Below are 18,889 nucleotides of genomic sequence, written 5' to 3' on the forward strand. Positions count from 1 at the left end.
TCCCGCTCCGGTTTTTTAGAGCCACAATCCTGCAGGTTTTCTATGTATCCTTGCTGGAAAACATCTGACTTAAGTGAATCTATCGTTGGCTGTTGGATCTGTTTACCAAAAGCCAGGTGTGCTGGAAGAGGAACACATCAAAAACCTGCAGGGCATCGGACCTCGAGCACCGACTCTGGACACCCCTGGTGTACAGCGACATCTTTACCAGTTAGCATTAGAAGTTCCCGGATCAAGCTGAAAGACGCCACTACAGATGGTTTAAAAACAACAGAACTAAGGTCCTGTGGGACTCTCAGATCCAGACTGGTTAACTGGTCACGGCCAGCAGACTGCAGAAGAAGTCCTGACTGATGTGACAATACCAATGAGGCGAGGAACGTGAGAAGCTGAAAATAGCAAGGCCTGGAGGAAGAAGCTGAAAAACGTGGAAGTTGGAGCAAGTTTGGTGGCAGTGGCCGAGCCGTCTGGGCCGTGACATCCACATGGAGGGACTAGCTCCAGCAGATCCCACGAGTACCATCAGAGATCTGGACATGTGTCGAGGGAAGCAGAGCCTTTACTGCCTTCACAAGCTTATCACACTTAACTGCTTTCATATTTGCTTAAGAGTTTCACTCTGACAAGCAGCTGGAGACGAGCTCTGCTTTTCCTCCCAGCTGCATCGTGCTGCACAGAAACAAATCTACCTCACTGGAAAGAAAGTTACCTTTTAATGTTTTTTGTTTTTTTGTTGTTTTTTTTTAAGGGAGGAGGAAAAAAACATTTTTGGTCAAATTTAAAGACTTTCCTGCTTCTTCTTGTGTTCGTTTTACCTTTGAGTGACTTACAGGTTAGCATGCTTAAATGTTGAAAAGACACTGGACACTGCTGTTGCATATAACCTGTGAAAAACGCTTCATTTTAGCTCCGGCCTCCTTCACAGCCTCCCTCCAAAACATCCCATTTGCTGTTGCTGAATCCACATAGTGCACATTACACGTCCTATGCAATCTAAACATCAGATTACAGTTGTAAGGAGCATGTTGCAGGCTTAGAAACAGTTCATTTCAGAGCTTGCTGAGACATTTTCCAGGTTAGATCAATGTAAGCAAACAGTGTAGCTGCCTTTCACTTCTAGAAGAAATTTTTTAAATATTTACTTAAAGGAGGGGATTCCTGCCTGAACATGCAGAAGAGTGGCTGATCATATATGATGTATATTAAACTGTATTAAAATAACACTAAAAAGTATAAATTAGTGTTATTTAACATCGTTAGGTACATTGCGTTATGGGACATGTGTAATGTGTTAACTAATCAGATGAATGCTTCAGAACTTTTCTCATTTAGTACAGCATCAGAATACTTTATGCTTACTGAAGATTCTGCAGCAGCATGAATGCTGCATGCTAATTTCTGCTAAATGCATGTACAGCTAGCATAGCATCCAGTTTCAGAAATGGTTGAAGCAGCAAAACCAGCCAGAAAGTCGAGTCTGGTTGTTTTTAAGCTGTATTTTATGGTTCTATTTTTTTTTTTCCAAAGAAGGAAAACTGTGCAAACAAGAAGTGTTGCAAGCATGTTTTGTTTTTATGAAGTAAAACCTTCCTATGTTTAAAGATTTTGCAACTGTGCAAAGCTTTTACATGCACAAAGAGCTATGAAACCCTCTCAGGACACTTTTATCTCATACCTGCTGTTAATTTCTCATTCACTGCATGCGCAAAAGCCTTAAATGTTTTGCAGCACAGGTGTCTGACCAATGGCTCAACTTCACAGCAAGCTGCATGTCTAAATTCATGAGAATTAATTGAATAAATGGAGGTAAACTTCCTGCTTTGTGGGCTTAAATGAGCTGCAGTAAACCACTGCACAGGGGTGTTTGGACTCTGTGCACATAAACGGTCGTGACATTTTACGGCTGGACTAGCACACCAAGTCAGAGAAGGACATTAAGTGTGAAACGTGTCCAAGAGGAACGCTTTGCTCTCTTCTGCTGCTAACATAAAGGGTTATTTACATGCTTAACTTATCTGTAACAGTGACCATGTCAGCATCAGTATGTACACAGGAAAATATACTGTGTATACGTGCATATGCACTGTGTGTGTATGAGAATAGGGAGGAGTAAGACAGTAAAGCAGCACCAGCTGCATGAGGGAACTAGTGGCATCAGGTTGTGACTTGGCTCTGTGTAAAGAGCAGAATTTGCATCCAACACTCGTGGGTGCTGATGCCTGTTCACAGCTTCATCCTGCCGCTTTAGTTTCATTTCTTAGTACCTGCAGCTACCCACAAGTAAAATGAACAAAATTCATAAAACAAATACATTCAGAAGGTCGAATTTGATCCTAATTTACTCCAACATATAACATGTTCTTCTTTCCATGATGTTTTCTACCACAATCCAGTCTTCTTGGTGCTGGTCTTTCAGGATATACTTGGACTGGCTCTCTTTCTACCTATCTGACAGGTTTTCCCCATTTTGATGTACCCCAAGGTCTGGTTGTGGGGCCTCTGTTCTTTTATTGTATTTGCTGCTCTTTTGGTCACATTCTGTCACTCAAGAACCTCAGAATAAACTTTGATTCTGGTTTTATTTTGGATGCACACGTTAAGCCTCTGGTTCGTTCCTCTGTTAAAGCAAAACATCCCTCAAACAGTCGCAAATTCTAGGACAAAATCCTCAAAGTTTTCAAATGAAACTCCAATCATGATGCAGCTGAACTGGTTTCGGGTTTTCAGAGTGCAGACTGACTCATAAACAGACGGACACCGGGTAATATCAGAGGGCTTCTAAAGGTCCCTAAAGGTCCTGTGGCTAGAGATGCACTTGGCCTTGAGACTGGTGGACTCTGGTTACTTTTAAAAACCAGTTAAAATACATCTTAGATCCGCATTTTGTTAATTTGTCTTGTTTTCATGTATTGTTGCCTCTTGTGAAGCACGTTGTGATTTTAAATCTTGAAATAAAGTTTTATGTACTTACTTTTAATACCATTGTCTTGGGTGAGGTTGTTTGGTCCATTAGCTTGGCTAATTACTTTCCCAGTGTCAAAGTGGTGTTGTCAGGTTTACATGCTTATTTCTTTCGCTTGCAGCACCAGTGTGTGACAATTACTCCCATCTATGATTTTGCAAATTGAATGCAAACAACCCATTAGCGCTTTCTGGTGCCTCAACATTTAAGCGCATTATTACCACTACCAAAGCCACAGAGTAACAAATGTGAAAATGTCAACATCTTGCACAAGTTGGGGTCTCCGTGAGGTGATGAAGGTACAGAATAATACATAATTATGTTTTATTAATGATGCTGATAAGTAACAAGCATGCTCTCCGTGTGTTTGGTACCAAGGTACTGCTAAAAGCTAATAGCCGCTAGTAGCCTCATGACAAATCAGCTGAAATAAATTATGAGACATTATGAACATTTCTGGGGAAATACGTCTGAAAGCAGCACATGGTGGTCTGCGTATGACTTCTGTGAAGAGTAACAGCAACCTCCCTGAGCCGTGTTCTGCCGGAGGTTTTCTTCCTGTTAAAGGGGAGTTTTTTCCTTCCCACTGTTGCCGTGTGCAGCTCAGGATGGGGGATTGGATCAAAGTCATGATTTGATGCAATCAGTTGGTTTCTATTACATATGTGTGAATTGGCTTGAAATTATGTGTATGTTGATTCGCGTATGTAAAGTGCCCTGTGCCAACATTGTTGTGAAGTGGTGCTATACAACTAAAGTTGAATTGAACTGGAAACTGTTGCTACAGAGCTTTTCCGCTGTAGCTAACTAAGAAACTAGCATCTCTGTTGTTTTATACAGCCAGTAACAGGAAACGATACTACTCAAGCGAGAGGAAAAGTAGCTGCTGGACTACCTGCCCTGTTTCTAACATAACGCCAAAATAAACTTAACTATTATATGGAATCCAGCAGAATTCTGCAGCCTCCGTCTCAGTTCTGAAGTCCCTCATGAACTGTATCCTCCTGGTAAATGCTACACCCATGTAGACTCTCCTTTTCTCCTGCTTATTATTTCTTTTTCTTTTCTTTGCTATTTTTTTACTTCATGTCGTTTGCTCATCCCCACCCCCTTCACAGCTAAAAACGTGCAAGGCTAACAAATTTGTCCCCTTTCAGCTACACAATTCAAAAATGCTGACGCAACATGGCCGCCTTCTGTTGGGTACGGCCACCTATGTATTTATAAAAGACTCATTCTAAGCTACATGAACAATTTCATTGGATGTGATTGTGATTAGACTTCAACAAATAAATATTTTTGAAAGCGATGTTTGATTTTTGATCATAAAAAGCCAAATTAGTTGCATACTGTACCCAGAGGCACCATATGGGGGAGAAAAGTTAGGATGATTCTAAGAGCCCCATGACTTGATAGGGGCCCAAAAAGATATATAAACCATATAAGAAAGTCATTAAACCTTTATTAAAAAGAATAAATACTTTTTTCAAAGGTTGTAATAAAATATAGCAGAAATATAAACTGATAAACCATTTATATATAAATAACCTTGTTAGAAGTATGCACTGTGATTAACCCTTTTGAATGAAATACCTTTAAATTAGAAATATTTACCTAAAATTGTCCTTCTGGTATGAACCAAGACCTCCATTCTGTTGTTACCATTACATTACCAGAAAAGAAAAACAAACAGAAAAAAAGCCCTAGATCTTTATTATTCCAATGAAAAGCTTTTTTTCTTTATCAGCTTAAAGCGATTGAAGCAAAAACAAAAATCTAAAAATTTGCGATCAAGTGGTGGGGACTATGCCATTGTCTTTCATAGGGCTGAAAATTCCTGGCAGCGCCCCTGACTGTACCTTTACCCTCTTCATCATAAGAAGCCCCTCTACTGCAGGCAGCATGAGATATGTGCAGTATCCTACAGACCAAACATTACGACCCAAAGGTAATATGAATCAAACCCCAAACAGTTAAATGGGGATGTAACAAAAACATGAGAAGTGAAAATAAATGGGTTTTCTTTCAGTAAGCAATCACCATTTGCATTTTCTACTGTATTTCATGTGGATTTATTCTGACGCAGTAACACATCTTTTGGTTTAGCTTTATATAAGACAAAGATTACATATACAGCCCTTTGTTGTAAAGATATAGTTTGTTTATCTTGGGTATGTAATTTCAGATAGGAGACAGATGTGATGAAGATGTTTCTGCAGGCCTTATCACTGTTCCCCAAACAACTTTCATCTCATCATATCACAAGATAAATGATTCACGTGAGATTTTATAAGCCTGACTTGGAGAAAGTTATATCACGGATGAGCCATGTGCATTGCGACTTGGAGTATCCATCCATCTATTTTTCATACCAGCTTATTCCAAAGCAGGGTCCCGGGGGACTGGAGGCAATCCCAGCAGCTGCTAGGTGAGAGGCTGGGTACAGTCTGGACAGGTCTCCAGCAACACGACACAGCGTCTGGATAAAATGCCTTGAGACAACTGCACCGGTGCTGATCATAGACCTTTATTCTGCAGTAAAACTTGGCCTTGGGCAACATTAGACCTTCCAACCACACAATAATCAGAAAAAGAAATGACACTGTTTTGGAATCACTATGCCAGATTCCAGACCAGAATCTTTAAAAGGAATTAAGGACAAGACTTTGAGAGTTGTGTCAGAGAAAAATCTAAAAATCTAATTCCTGCAGTCAGCCTAAATTCTAACTCCCATAATGAAATCTAATCCTGCAGGTCCAGACTTGACCCACATCCCCCAGCAAGGAGCATCATGTAATCACTGACATGTAGGAGTGATGATGCTGCCTGTAAGTGCTGACAGTAAAATTACCATTCCGGATGAACAAAGAGGAGATCTTTATCATCTTCTTGCTGCTTTGACAAGCATGTGAAAGTCTGCTTTGCAGCTGGTTTCTCCTGATGCCTGAATTTGGCATCAACAGGTGACATGCGGCACCTTGAGCCCAATTCCACCAAAGCTGGAAATGTGAACGGCAACCAAACGGAATCTGTGAAGCCTGAATTGCTGCTGGTGTGAGGTGGAGAGCATGTGTGAAACAGCGATTCTCCTACCACACGGCTGTTTGTATGGATCAAACAGTTAGAAATGAAAAAATAATTTGCTGCGCTGTCACTCAAAGTGTGCCTCTGTTAACTCTTTCATTATGTTCAGCTATATTAAACTAAATATTCTTAAAGAAAATTAGAAGTTAATCAGGAAATCAATTTGCTCTGAATGAATCTATTCAAGCCAAAGCATTTGGCCTTGTGTTGCTCTAAAGACTCAAGTGTGGGAAACAAAGTGTTTTTATTCACAAAGGTGAAAGAAATCAAATAGATTAATTCTATAAATAGACTCTGAAACCATATATAAGGTATAAGGTGTCCCTTTTCCCAGCCTGTCAAGGCAGATTAATTTCCCAGTGCAGAGTGCGCATGTGCGTGGAAAGTGGCATAAGTTTCTGATCTGACACTGACGATAGGGTGACTGGAGGCTGCAGGTGGGACTTTTTCGTTTTTATTTTTTATTTTTAAGATCCTAACAAAGGCAGAGCCGCCTGTTGGCGTTGAAGCATCGTCATCCACGCCCAGACTGTACGGCGAAGCTGTCGGTCAAGTTAGGGAGAGTGATGCTGGAAGTCGTGCTGGTTTGCTTTCAATATAAAATCTTTGCAACATGGCTAGTGGGTTCACAGTGATGACAAAACCATGTTGTTTCTTTTTCTTCCAATTTGACACTTTTTTTGTCATCTGTTAATATCAGATATGGATTCATAAGATCAGAATTGTGGCCCTGCGATGGACTGGCGAGCTGTCCAGGGTGTACCCTGCCTGTCGCCCAAAGCCAGCTGGGATAGGCTCCAGCTCCCCCGCGACCCTGAATTGGATTAAGTGGTTCAGAAAATGAATGAATGAATGGATGAATGATGATCAGAATCAAAGCAGGCTGTCTGCGAGCAAGCAAAGCCCCCATTACAGAAACACAAAGAAATGGATGTTACAGGTGCTAATTTAACACAAAAGTTATGTTTAGGTACAAATTAAAAATGAACATTTAAAAGAAAAAAACAAAACAAAACTATGAAACTGCCTGTAATGGACTGCTGATTGGTCTAGAGAGCTCAGCGCCGCTTGTCAGCTAGCAGCGATAGGCTCCATCTTCCTTGAACCTCTAAATGGAATAGAAAATGAATGAATGAAATAATGAATGACAATGAATAAATTCATCTCTCTGGGTCTCTTTCACCCTCCAGGCCTATATATATATATATATATATATATATATATATATAGGCCTGGAGGGTGAAAGCAACAGTAGTATCCCATAATGATCAGAGCACTGGGGAGATGGGAGGGGTGGGGGAGAGAGGAGTTTTTTGTTTATGTATATATATATATATATAGATAGATATATAGATAGATAGATAGATATGTTCTCCCGTCATCTATTTCCAATGACTGCCATTGTTGGAATTTTATTGGCCTGTAGTGGAAGTCCAACAGGGAGGTTTGGCCATTGTGACTTTGGGGGGGTTTCCAGTCCATTTTCTGCACAGCTGGTAAACATTATGCCGGCTACTTTGTCATGTCATTCCATGTATTCTTTTCCTGCCAGTATCTCACACCCTGCTGTTAAGTGTTGGGTTGTTTCATGGGTCCTTTCTGAACAGCCTGAACCTGGGATCCAGGATGGTGCAGTAGATCTGGACCTCCTCCTACTCTGGTGCTTCAGGCTTTCTCCTGAGCCGTCATGATTAGGACCTTAGTGGTATTCTGAACGAAATGATTAGGCTACATAAACAAAGTAACTCATGCCATAAAAATCTGTTCATGCAGGAGAAATAAAAAGACAACATTTTATTTTGAAAGGTTTAACCGGAATCCATCGTGTAGTTCCAGTGGACTTGACAGCGGAGTCTCTGGCGACCCTGATCAGCGCCGGCCAGTGCGGTAGGTTCGCTGGGAGAGAGGAGGTGGCAGGCGGCAGTGTTGGGGAGCTTCTTGTGGAGGCAGACGGAGTTTCACCTCCTGCCTGTTACCAGCAAGAGCTTCAGGCCAGAAAGGAACCTCCATTTGGACTGAAAAGGAGTTTGAGTTGTGCATTTTTTTCTTTCATTTTTATTTATTCTAATCCAGGTTTACTTTTCACTTCACGTTGGGTTGAAGGGATTCGCTCTGGAGCTCCGGTTCCTCCCACCCAGCTCCCGGCTTGTTTTGAGGTTACACCTGAGAGCCGTGCACGTCAGCGGACTGACAGGGGAGCAGAACACGGAGCTGTGCAGGTGAATGAACTGAGGTGCACCAACACTGCTCTGCAGCATCAGCAACACATTTCACTGTGCAGCAGAAACATGCAGTGTACGAAAACCTTTTAGATGCTTTCCCACACCAAACAGTGAGGAAAGGAGTCGGAAGAGAGGAGAGGAGGGTTTATATGGGAGATTTGTTGGATTGCCATCAGCATCACCCCGTCGTTACAAACTTGTGTCCAGGATGGGGAAGGAGCAGGAGCTACTGGAAGCCGCTCGTACCGGGAATGTTGCCTTGGTGGAGAAATTGTTGAGTGGAAAGAAAGGAATACTGGGGTCAGGTTCCGGCTCCATCCCTCTTCCCAACCTATTGAGGTAAGCTGTCCGGGGAGACCCAGGGATGCTGGAGGGGATTCCAGAGGGAGGGGTGGGGGTTCACTTGCTGCAAAATTAAGCGAAAAATCTGCCTTAATGTGAGGTCAATGCACCAGACATGAGTCAAACCTTACTTCTCACGACTGCAGAAAAGACTGCACATGCATCAGCAGCATCTATGAGATGATGAGTTGTTCCGGGGTCTTTGTTGCTGCAGCCTGCGAGAGGAAGGAGAGGAAGCAGAGGAAGTCTGTCATGCAAAGTGAGAAGAAAGCACATGAAGGCAGGTAGAAATGCTGCAGGCTTCCATTCAGACAGAAACGAGGCCCATACAGGACTAAATCACTGCTGAGGATAGTCATCCCCTTTCATCTCCTGGTACCAGGAATGCTGTGAATGATAGCTGCAGGAAGAACAGACAGTACCTTGAGTTGCATGATGGCATCTGTAACTTTCAGAACTGAAAGGATCTTTTTGTTCATAAACAAGTGAACTGGTCTGAGAATTTTCACCAGTATGATTCATGCACCACAACATAGCGACACTCAAGGTGTTTTTAAATCCCAGCATGGCTAGCAGGTGTGTGCTTCCCCATACAAATATTTTATTTCCTGTAAATCACTTGCAGCATTGTGATGCAGAATAACCAGAATGAGGAAATGCCCTCCAGCCATATCAACAGGTTACCAGGTAGATTGATGAGTAGTGACACCAAAATTCACCTTGACAACCTTTAAATCATTACAGATCATGACATTAGTGTCGAGTGAGGTAAAATGAATGTTCTTCTCAAATGACCCAGACAAAAGCTTTAATCTGGTTGCAAGAACGGCAGCGGGACGGTCCTCCTGTCCCTGCAGCATCCCCCCTCTCCGTGTGCTGAGGCCGATGCTAAGCCAGGTGATTAGGGGATGAAAGGCAGAGGCGTCTGGGAGGAGTACCGCCTCAGGCTCTGGACCAGAGCGTCCCACGACCCGGCTGAAGTCACACTCTGACAGCAAGAACATAAACCACTCTGCGGAGGTTCTCAGCTATCCTGCTGGCCAAGAACTGAACTAGTTTAAAGAAAGGACAACTAAATTTAGATGCTGTTTAATTAATCCGAAGTTAGCTGAAGGGAGAGATAGATTTCTGATTAGATGCGTCATTTAGTGACTTTCAAGCTTAAAGCGACAGCAGACTGCAGCACTGACTGAGAGGAATCCTGCCGTCCTGCAACAGCACAAATGATGAGGGATGTGGTTTTCTGCAGTTTGCTGTTGGTCACTGCTCTTCATGACACCTGGTTTAACGCGTAGTCGTGTTAGCAGTGACCTTGTGCTGCTTCTTCAGACTTCAGTCATCTAATTTAACAAATGACACCAAACACGAGTCAAAAGCAGAATCAGCTGCTTGGCGTTGGTAGCGTAGATTTGAAGTATTTTTTCATGGGAACAATCCACATACTCAGCTCTGCTGCTCATCCCACAAATGCATTTTCCTTGCAAATGTTGCGTCATTTTAAGTGGAAATTAACAGGCTTTCCAGAAGTTTAATGTCAACAAGTGTTGTTAAAACAAAGAAATGATCCACCAAATGCAAATTTATTTACTATTTTGAGATGCTTTATTGCTGAAAAATCAAGCAGAATCACTGTTGGCCTCTGGTTGTATTGTGTCCCATTTAACATATTGACTGTAAGGACTTCCACCATGTGCATGATAAATGCTGACTGATTTTCTATGAAATTTAGTACCGAATAAGGATCTCCAGCGGATTTACATGATTTCAGTCGAACACCACTGTGACATCATCAATTTTCCATTTACATAAGGAAAATGAGTCTCTTTGGGTGCAGATTTACTTTGTTTCCTGCTCATCATAGCAAAATGTTAACATTAGTCATGCTCAACACAAGCTTGGCAGCATTTAAAAAACAAGTTAGCAAGTTAGCTCACTAACATTAGCATCTTGCCTCTAAATTATACAGGAAACACAGATACAAGTAACGCGAGATCAAGCGTTGGTTTGCCTTTTTGATGCCTAAAGCTTCGCATTTAGCAGAGGCCATCATGCATTGATGCATCAGAGAGATAAAAACTGAGAACTCCATGGAAAAACTTGACTCATCTTTCACTTCTGTTAATAAGAACCCATTACATAAAGTTGTAAAGAGATATTTCAGCTATGTTGAGGTGGAGGTTAGGTAAAGTGTCTTTTACTTTGGATATTCACAATGTTTCCTTGTGGTAGAGCTAAGCTGAAAGCTAATAAATGAAATTTTTGACTATCTAAAACAAGCGAAATCATAATGTTCAAGCACAGACCGTATATAAAAAGATGGACGTAGCCCCCGTGATGTCACTCGTAGGTTTCTGAAGAGCTCAGTTGAAGCTCGATGGGCGGTTCCTACCGTCGCCATCTTGGCAGAGGCATGCGTGTCGTCTCGCCCGGAAAATACAAGTATGGGCAAAGAGGTGGAGCTGAGTGACATGGAGTGAACGAGCTTTCTGTAGCTAAAAGCTAATCTAGCTAACCTGGAGATAGCAGGAGCTAACTAGCTAATGGATGTTAGCGAGCTAAAGCTAAGTCACGTTGTTAACCGGCTAAAAACCGTGGCTGTTCTACGTTCTTCTGACTTGAAGCGGGAGATCAGGTACCTGTCAATCAAAAGGACACACCCCTAAATATGCCAAATTTTGTGATTAAATTACTTTTAAACGGGTGAGTTAGAAAAAAAATTAACTTCCCACACAGTTGTCATGAAGGTAAACCTGACCTATTAAACTAAAGATGGATTTTTGTAGCAGGCTGTAAACACGTTTATTTCTGCTGTAAACATGTTTATTTCTGCTGTAAACGTGTTTATTTCTGCTGTGAAGTTGATCTTTTTAACATGGGAGTCTATGGGGATTTGCTCTGTTATGCAGCCCCTAGTGGATGAAGGGGGGACTGCAGTTTTTAGCACTTCCGCACAGGCTTCACTTTCAATTGCTGGAGGCTCCGTCCACCTTTCATATACGGTCCATGTGTTTGAGCTATAACGTATTGGTGTGGACGCCACATCATTACGCCACTATGTCTGCACAGCACAGTGTGTTAGGACGATGTGTTGCAACCTGGTTTGTGTTGTAACGGAACAAAAACCTTGTTTAGTCTGCGGTTTTACTGTTGAACAAGTATAGTTAAAATGAAAAAAACACAGCTATGACATTTGTGACCTTTTAGATTTTAGATGACAGAAAATTCTCACCAACTTCATGTCTAAATAACTTATCTTGGCTTCTCCATCTGGGGTGTAATAAACTCATCTTTCCAAATTCCAACTCCACACAAGCTCACTTTATAAACCAGCAAACCCCCCAGAAATAGTTGTTTTTAATCATTTTATTGGACAAAATTCTGCATTTGAACTCGGAGATGTGAGGATCAGATGACATTTACTGGTCTTTAATGCAGCTGAAGTGTTTGCTTTCGTGTCTTAGTTGGTATTACCAAATAGCAAGCTTTTTCATGTCTCGTCTGGCAGCCATCTTGAAAACACTTTTGGGAAATTATTATGGTCAAATAAGACCAGACTTCTGGCAAAATCGATCATAAGATGTTAGCTTACTTTGCCTTAAACTAAGATGTGTAATATTTGCACCTTTTGCGCAAAACCTTTTTACGGTGCTGGAAACAGCTTTCTAGGAAAATGCCTTCCTGGGTGAAGAGTTTCAGATGATCTGTGCCTTTCTCGTGTGGTCGGGGTCAGATTCTTAGCATCATGTGTCATTAACACCTACGTCTAAACGACACATAACCGAGATTCCTCCAGCGAGACTTTTTACATGTCGACCTGTAAAAATGCAGTTCGCTCTGACTGTACTGGGAATGAAGAAGGCGTTACAAGCCCATATTTGTTATCTATTTCCAGCCACCTTACTGCTGGTACTGTGATAACATCTGGCTGTGTCTCACGTTTGAATCACTCAACGCTGCCCAGACGGGATGATTCCTGCGTGGATGGTACAACCTCTGCCAAAGATGTTACACATCCAGGATTCTTTCTCATGTAAATGTCTTGGATGTTTGAGACATTTTGTCTCAATTAATACCATCTTCTTTTGGAGCTTAGACACATAACTTACCTTGGAGACAAGCATTTCACAAACTTAGCGAAGCTTGGCCCCACTGTGACCATCTCGGATACATCTCTCGGCCTTCAAGCCTGAATAACGTTTACCCAGTTGTCATGGCGACGCTTCTGCAGTGGCTCATGTGTCAACGTATAGCAAAAGAAACATCAAAACTCAGGTGTGTTAGGCTGGTGATGCAGATGGTTTTTGTGTAACTTGGATCCTACAAATCGAAGTTGGTATTTGGAACTGTGTTTATCTCCTCCGTCATCACTGTGGATGTTTCTGAATCAGGGTTCGGAGTTAAATCTTTTAATGGACGGGGATGTTTACAAAACCCTTAAAAAGTGGATGTTGTGCCTTGTAAGAAAGGATGAACCACGTTTGATTTGGAGGGCGAGATTCGTGGGATGCGTCATGGACGGAAGTGCTGGTTTGTCTGCAGGTTATCCACTGTGCTACACATATTTAGCTTTTAGAGGGTCAAGTCCCCAGCGCTTGAGGTTATTCCTGAAAAAGACTGGGTGGGCTACATCTGTATGTGTGGTTGTGTGTGTTAATGTGTGTTTGATGAGCAGTGTGAGAGGTCATCGCAGAGGAGTGTGCACAGGCTAATGTTATGGGAATGATCTCCTGGAATAAGATGCATAGTTTCCCATCTTAAGGCCTCTGAGCCATTCATAGCATTCCTAAGTCATGAGGTTCTCCTCTTTGCTGAAAGAATCGCACTAGTGGGACGTGAACATAGTGTAAAACACACACACACTCACAGAGTAGAGGATGTGGAAAAGACGATCCTCTGCTGCAGTTTTGTGGTGTGGGGCTCTGCACACGAGCACACAGTGGAAAATCAATACTGGATGATCTCACTGCTGTTTTAATGGGTCATATGCTGTTGTAGATGACCTGTACTGTACATGCAGAGTGGCTGTGTTAGCAGGTCCCTGTGCTGGGAAGGAAAAGATAACCTAAAACCTTTTATTTAACCAGGAATCAAACGTTTAAATGAAAACATAACCTTCTTTTGAAAGGCGGCGTGTGAATTAGAGCAGGCTCCTGCTGCAAGACGGATGCATGGAGAGCTGCATTCAAAAGGAAATAAATCAGTAATGAAATAGATAAATGTGAGCAAAAAATAAACACACACACACGCAAAAACCTCAGCTGCATTTTTGTGATGTTCTAGACTCCGCATTGTGCATTAAAACCATATAATGCACAGCTCCTTGTTGTTTATTCCTAACAACTCGTTAATATCACCTCAAATTAGTGTCAATATTAATTGAACAGGTTACCTCGATAAGGATTGATTAGCAATTATTTCAGCATTTTTCTAATTTTAAGCTTAATGGCAAACTGAAATGTTTTGGTGCACAGATATTAAGTCAAAGGTAATTAAACATTACCTAACTTTCTGACCTTAAAGGTAGAGTATGTAAGATTTTCAATATTTTCAAAATAAATTAACAAATAGTTTTTTAAACATGTAGGTTCCAGTCTGTCCATATTTGATGCATTATTAAATTACAAGTTTAATTAATGACAAAGACCCTTCTTGAATGTTTTCTGACCAGTAAAAAAAAAAAAAAAAAAGTACTTTTTTCCACCAGTAGGGTGGGTATAAGCCCATTTATTGCAGAGCGCCTCTGAGCTACAGCTCACAAGCGATTCCTGCCCTCATTGGAGCTGGCAAGGAGGAGGGGTGTGGGGTGAGTTTTGCTCATTTCTGCCAACCTGTGGTCATTTGTGGAGATAGCAGTTTAGTGGTTTTGCTCATGACCTGGTGTTTGCCACCTGGCGGTGGTGGAAAGAATTGCCTTGAAATCTTACATAATCTGCCTTTAATCTCCTCAATGCATTTACTAGGGACCTGCACAGGCCCTCTGTCTCCTGGTGACATTGTAATATAAATCTGTGTGTCATCTGCGTAGATGTAGTAGCTAGTGTTGTTATTCTGTATGACCTGTGCCAATGGGAGCATGTAGATGTTAAACAGAAGAGACCCCAGGATGGAACCTTGGGGAACTCCATATGTAACTCTTGTTTCCTCACATGTAAAGTTCCCTATTGGCACAAAGTTTTTCCTGTTTTCCAAGTATGCTTTGAACCAGTTTAGGGCAGTGCCAGAGAGAGCCACCCAGCTCTCCAGTCGTTGGAGTAATATATTGTGTTCAACTGTATCAAATGTGGCACTGAGGTCTGTATACAAACATATGTCTTTAATAACTTTAGTCAGAGCAGTCTCAGTGCTTTGGTCTAAAACCTGACTGGAAGTCATCATAACTGTTATTTTGTGTTAAAAAATCATTTAGCTGATAAAACTCAGGAATGGAAGATTTGAGATTGGTCTCTAGTTGTTCATTTGTCTGTTGTCTAGATTGTCCTTTTTTTTTTTTTAGCAGAGGCTTGATTACAGCTGTTTTCGACGGCTCTGGGAAGACGGCAGAAGTTAGTGACAAGTTCACAATCTGTAACAAATCTGGCTCCATGATCTTTGAGACCTTTTAGAAAAAACCTGTGGGCAGGATGTCTAAACAGCAAGAGGAGTTCAGCTGACACGAGATGTCCCCCAGATCTTTGCTGTTAATGGGATAAAAATGTGTCATGATGTTTAAACTGGTTTTCAGTGGACACAGTATATTTCCTGAACCTGCTGATGATGAACTATCTGCTTGTCTGATATTCTGGATTTTGTCGGTGTAGAATTTGGCACCATGATCTATAATAGATAACTAGCCAAATGAATCAAATGTTTGTTGTCTGATGGGAAAACCAACCAGGAAATGTGGAAGTTTAAGTCTAGTAACAAACGTCGCTATTAAAGCAGGAAATGTGACGGAATCCTGAACATCCTGCTGCTTCTATTTTCCCACGTTTAAAGTCTAAATACTGCTGTGTGTTTTATGTACTTACAGCTAAAGATTTTTTCAGGCTGTGACTGAATGAATGATGACTTGAAGCCAGAACACTGACTTTAGTGATGATGTTAAGCGGGAGAAAATGGATTTATGGATCGGTCATGCCTGGTTGACAGCTGATCTGCTTATTGAGGCCAGTATTGTTGCTGACACCAATCTAAAAACATCGGACTGGTGCAATTCCAGTTTTAGGAAATCAGCTTCTGTTGTGTGTTTTCCTTGCTTTATTACACCTCAGCTATTGAACTTATTCCCACAACAATAACAGAAAAAGCAGAAAAGTCAGCAGGAAATCATATAATTTCATTATTAAGTACATTAGAAGTGCTCTGAAATGTACTGTGTGGTTGAATAACGAGCTTTACTGCGATTATTTGGGGCGATCAGTATAAACAATAAAAGAAATGGACCAATTATTTGTTTATTTATGTTTTTTAAAGAGAGTTTGTTGGGGCTTTTTGCACTTTTGGATTCCCAAACTGCCTTAAAGGAAGAAATAAATCTTATTTATGTGATTTGAGACTCCGCCCACACATTAGGCCTCCTTTACTAAAACAGATTTTCTTTTTAACAGGATAAAAAATGAAAAGTCTGACTTTTAAAGTATGTTTCATCTTCACCTGTGAAGGTGTTTGTAGGGGGAAAATGAAGGATGTGACCGAACATTTCCCTCGAACAGCCGATATGATGATGAATATGTAACGCCAGCTCTTCATCAGGCTCATCATGCTGAGTGTATTGTCTAAATGAGGATAAATGCATGTGCTGGGGGAGGCACGCTGAGTGTGATGGAGTAATCCACAAAGAGACTGACTCATGATTCGGCAGATGGTGGCAGCTGATTCCCCCCCCACTCTCCCCCCGCTCGCTCACTAATAATCAGGGGAAAGTCCATCTTGTTATTGCTTATGTGCTAGCTGTTTCTATTCCCCCTCCCTACCCTTTTCAAACATACAACAGCAATTAAGTAGAAAGAAATGACTCCCACAGGACACACACACACACACACACACACACACACCCCCCTCTCTGGATGGACTGTTTTAACTGGCGTCCTGACAGGTGGTCTGCTCTGTATTTATTTTCTTATTTCTTCTTATGTTGGAATTAGCCTTTGCAGAGCACTCTGTGTTTATGTGTGTTTGTGTGTCTGTCTGTGTGTGTGTGTGTGTGTGTGTGTGTGTGTGAAATAAGGAGTGAGAAAGAAACCTCTACATCTGTTTATTTTTCACAAATAGTTTGTTGCTACAGCTTACAGTTTTAGGAAAGTCGACCGAACCCAGATCTAGCAGACTGCTCTACTGTGTGTGTGTGTCCATATTTATGACATAACGACCACCATTGCATAATATCTACTAGCATCCACCGTTGTGTGTGTGTGTGTGTGTGTGTGTGTGTGTGTGTGTGTGTGTGCTGCTGCAGCAGTGAGGATGACAGCTGATGGGGCGGGAAAAGGCTTAACCTGATGTGGGTCAAAGGTTAACTCTGGATCATATAAAAACTGGATTAGGAAGGACACACTGGTGTCATCAGCTACTGGGAACATTTACGCATTATTAATCAAAGTATCATTTTAAAAGTGGACTAATAATGGTTACAAAGGGCATCATGTGTTGAGAAATAAAATATTAAGCTATTTTTTTTTTTTTTTTTGCACAAATGACGAATCGTTGTGCTTTGTGGTGGACTGGTGACCTGACCAGCGAGTACCTGCCTCTCGCCCAGTCGTTGCTGGGATAGATTCCAGCTTTCCCACCACCCTTAATCGGAACAAGTGGTTAAGTAAATAGGTGGGTTGTTGCTTGTTTTGTCCTGCAGAGACCCTTCGACATGCATTTCTCTCAATGAGCAGCTGCAAGTTAACATATGAAGTTATATTGAACTACTTGTTAGTCAATTTCTAAGACATTTACTCAACTTGTTCTAATTTGTCTGTGTGATCAGCATGGAAAAGTTCAAGCTGTTATACAGACAAGTCTTTTTGTTGCCATTGCTCTTTAGATTAAGTCCTTAAAAGAACAAAAAGATTCCATCATAATACCTGATGATGGTTATGAGTGCAATGTCTTCATGTGTATTACATGGTGTGTTTACTCACCAGCTCCTCCCTTCCTGTTACTATTCAGTCAGACTCTCGGATGTGTCCATTAAAATGAAGCCTTGTTCACACCAAGCGACAACCTTAAAAGTTAAAAGTGAAGCCAATACAGAAGTACCAGTAAATGCAGTTCCCCCTTCATCCACTAGGGGCTCCACAACAGAGCGAATCCCCATAGACTCCCATGTTAAAAAGACCAACTTCACAGCAGAAATAAACATGTTTACAGCAGAAATAAACATGTTTACAGCCTGGTACAAAAAAAATATATTAGGTTTAATAGATCAGGTTTAATTTCATGACAACTGTGGGGGGGATTAAAGTTTTATTTATAACATTTTTCCATTTGAAATAATTTAATCTCAAAATTTGGCATAATTAGAGGCGTGTCCTTTTGGTTGACAAGTACCTGATATCCAGCTGGAAGATAGAGGAATGTAGAACAACCGTGGTTTTTAGCCGGTTAATAGTGTGACTTAGCTTTAGCCTGCTTACCTCCGTTAGCTTGTTAGGTCCTGTTAGCTCCGGGTTAGCTCTTAGCTACAGATAGGTTGGAGTTTGATAGATGTCAATCATCCACCCCCCCACTCACAGCCCCCTCTGAGCTCCTCCTCTTTGCCCATTTTTGTTTTTTCCTGAAGAGACAGCATGCGTAACCAGCCCAATGAGCTTGAGTTAAGCTCTTCAGAAACCAACTGGTGACGTCACGGAGGCTCGGTCTATCCTCCATATACAGTCCATGGTTCCCACTTGATGATTGATAACTCTGATTTACATCTGATCAGGGCCTTTTTTGTGCAACCTCATGCATTTGTCTGCAGCAGGAAGATAAGACTTAAACTCTTGCAGTGTTAACGCCTGTGATATGATGCTTGACACGACTCTGTCATTCAGTAACAGCTGGTTTAACCTCTCAGGTAACTGGTCATAGATGTTTATCAAGCACAAGAATTCACATATAAAACTTTACTGTGCAAAGTTATGCCAACTTTTCCAGAAATGGCATCGCGGTGCATTTCATCTACATTCTGTTACTGATTATTTGCACAATATCTGATTTCTACGTGAAAAATTTACCCAGAGTTTATTTGCATCAGACCGACTCGTTAGTGGGGTCCAGCCCATCAGTGTTGCTGAAGTTTGGGTCCAACGGAGGCGTCAGTGCTTTG

General features: G+C 41.5%; 1 protein-coding gene across 4 annotated transcripts in view; it reads left to right on the forward strand.

The window, feature by feature from the left end:
- Positions 1–8,476: 8,476 nt before the first annotated feature.
- Positions 8,477–18,889, forward strand: part of anks1b (ankyrin repeat and sterile alpha motif domain containing 1B) — a gene marked incomplete at its 5' end in the record, with an annotated part of 320,790 nt that continues 310,377 nt past the window's right edge. For all 4 annotated transcript variants that reach the window (XM_079263373.1, XM_079263375.1, XM_079263374.1 and 1 more), the window contains one exon: positions 8,477–8,607. In XM_079263373.1, the coding sequence (XP_079119499.1) occupies positions 8,477–8,607 (131 nt within the window). The remainder of the gene's footprint in view (positions 8,608–18,889) is intronic.

This window comes from Telmatherina bonti, assembly GCF_933228915.1.
Source record: "Telmatherina bonti genome assembly, chromosome: 23".
Taxonomy (NCBI): Eukaryota; Metazoa; Chordata; class Actinopteri; order Atheriniformes; family Telmatherinidae; genus Telmatherina; species Telmatherina bonti.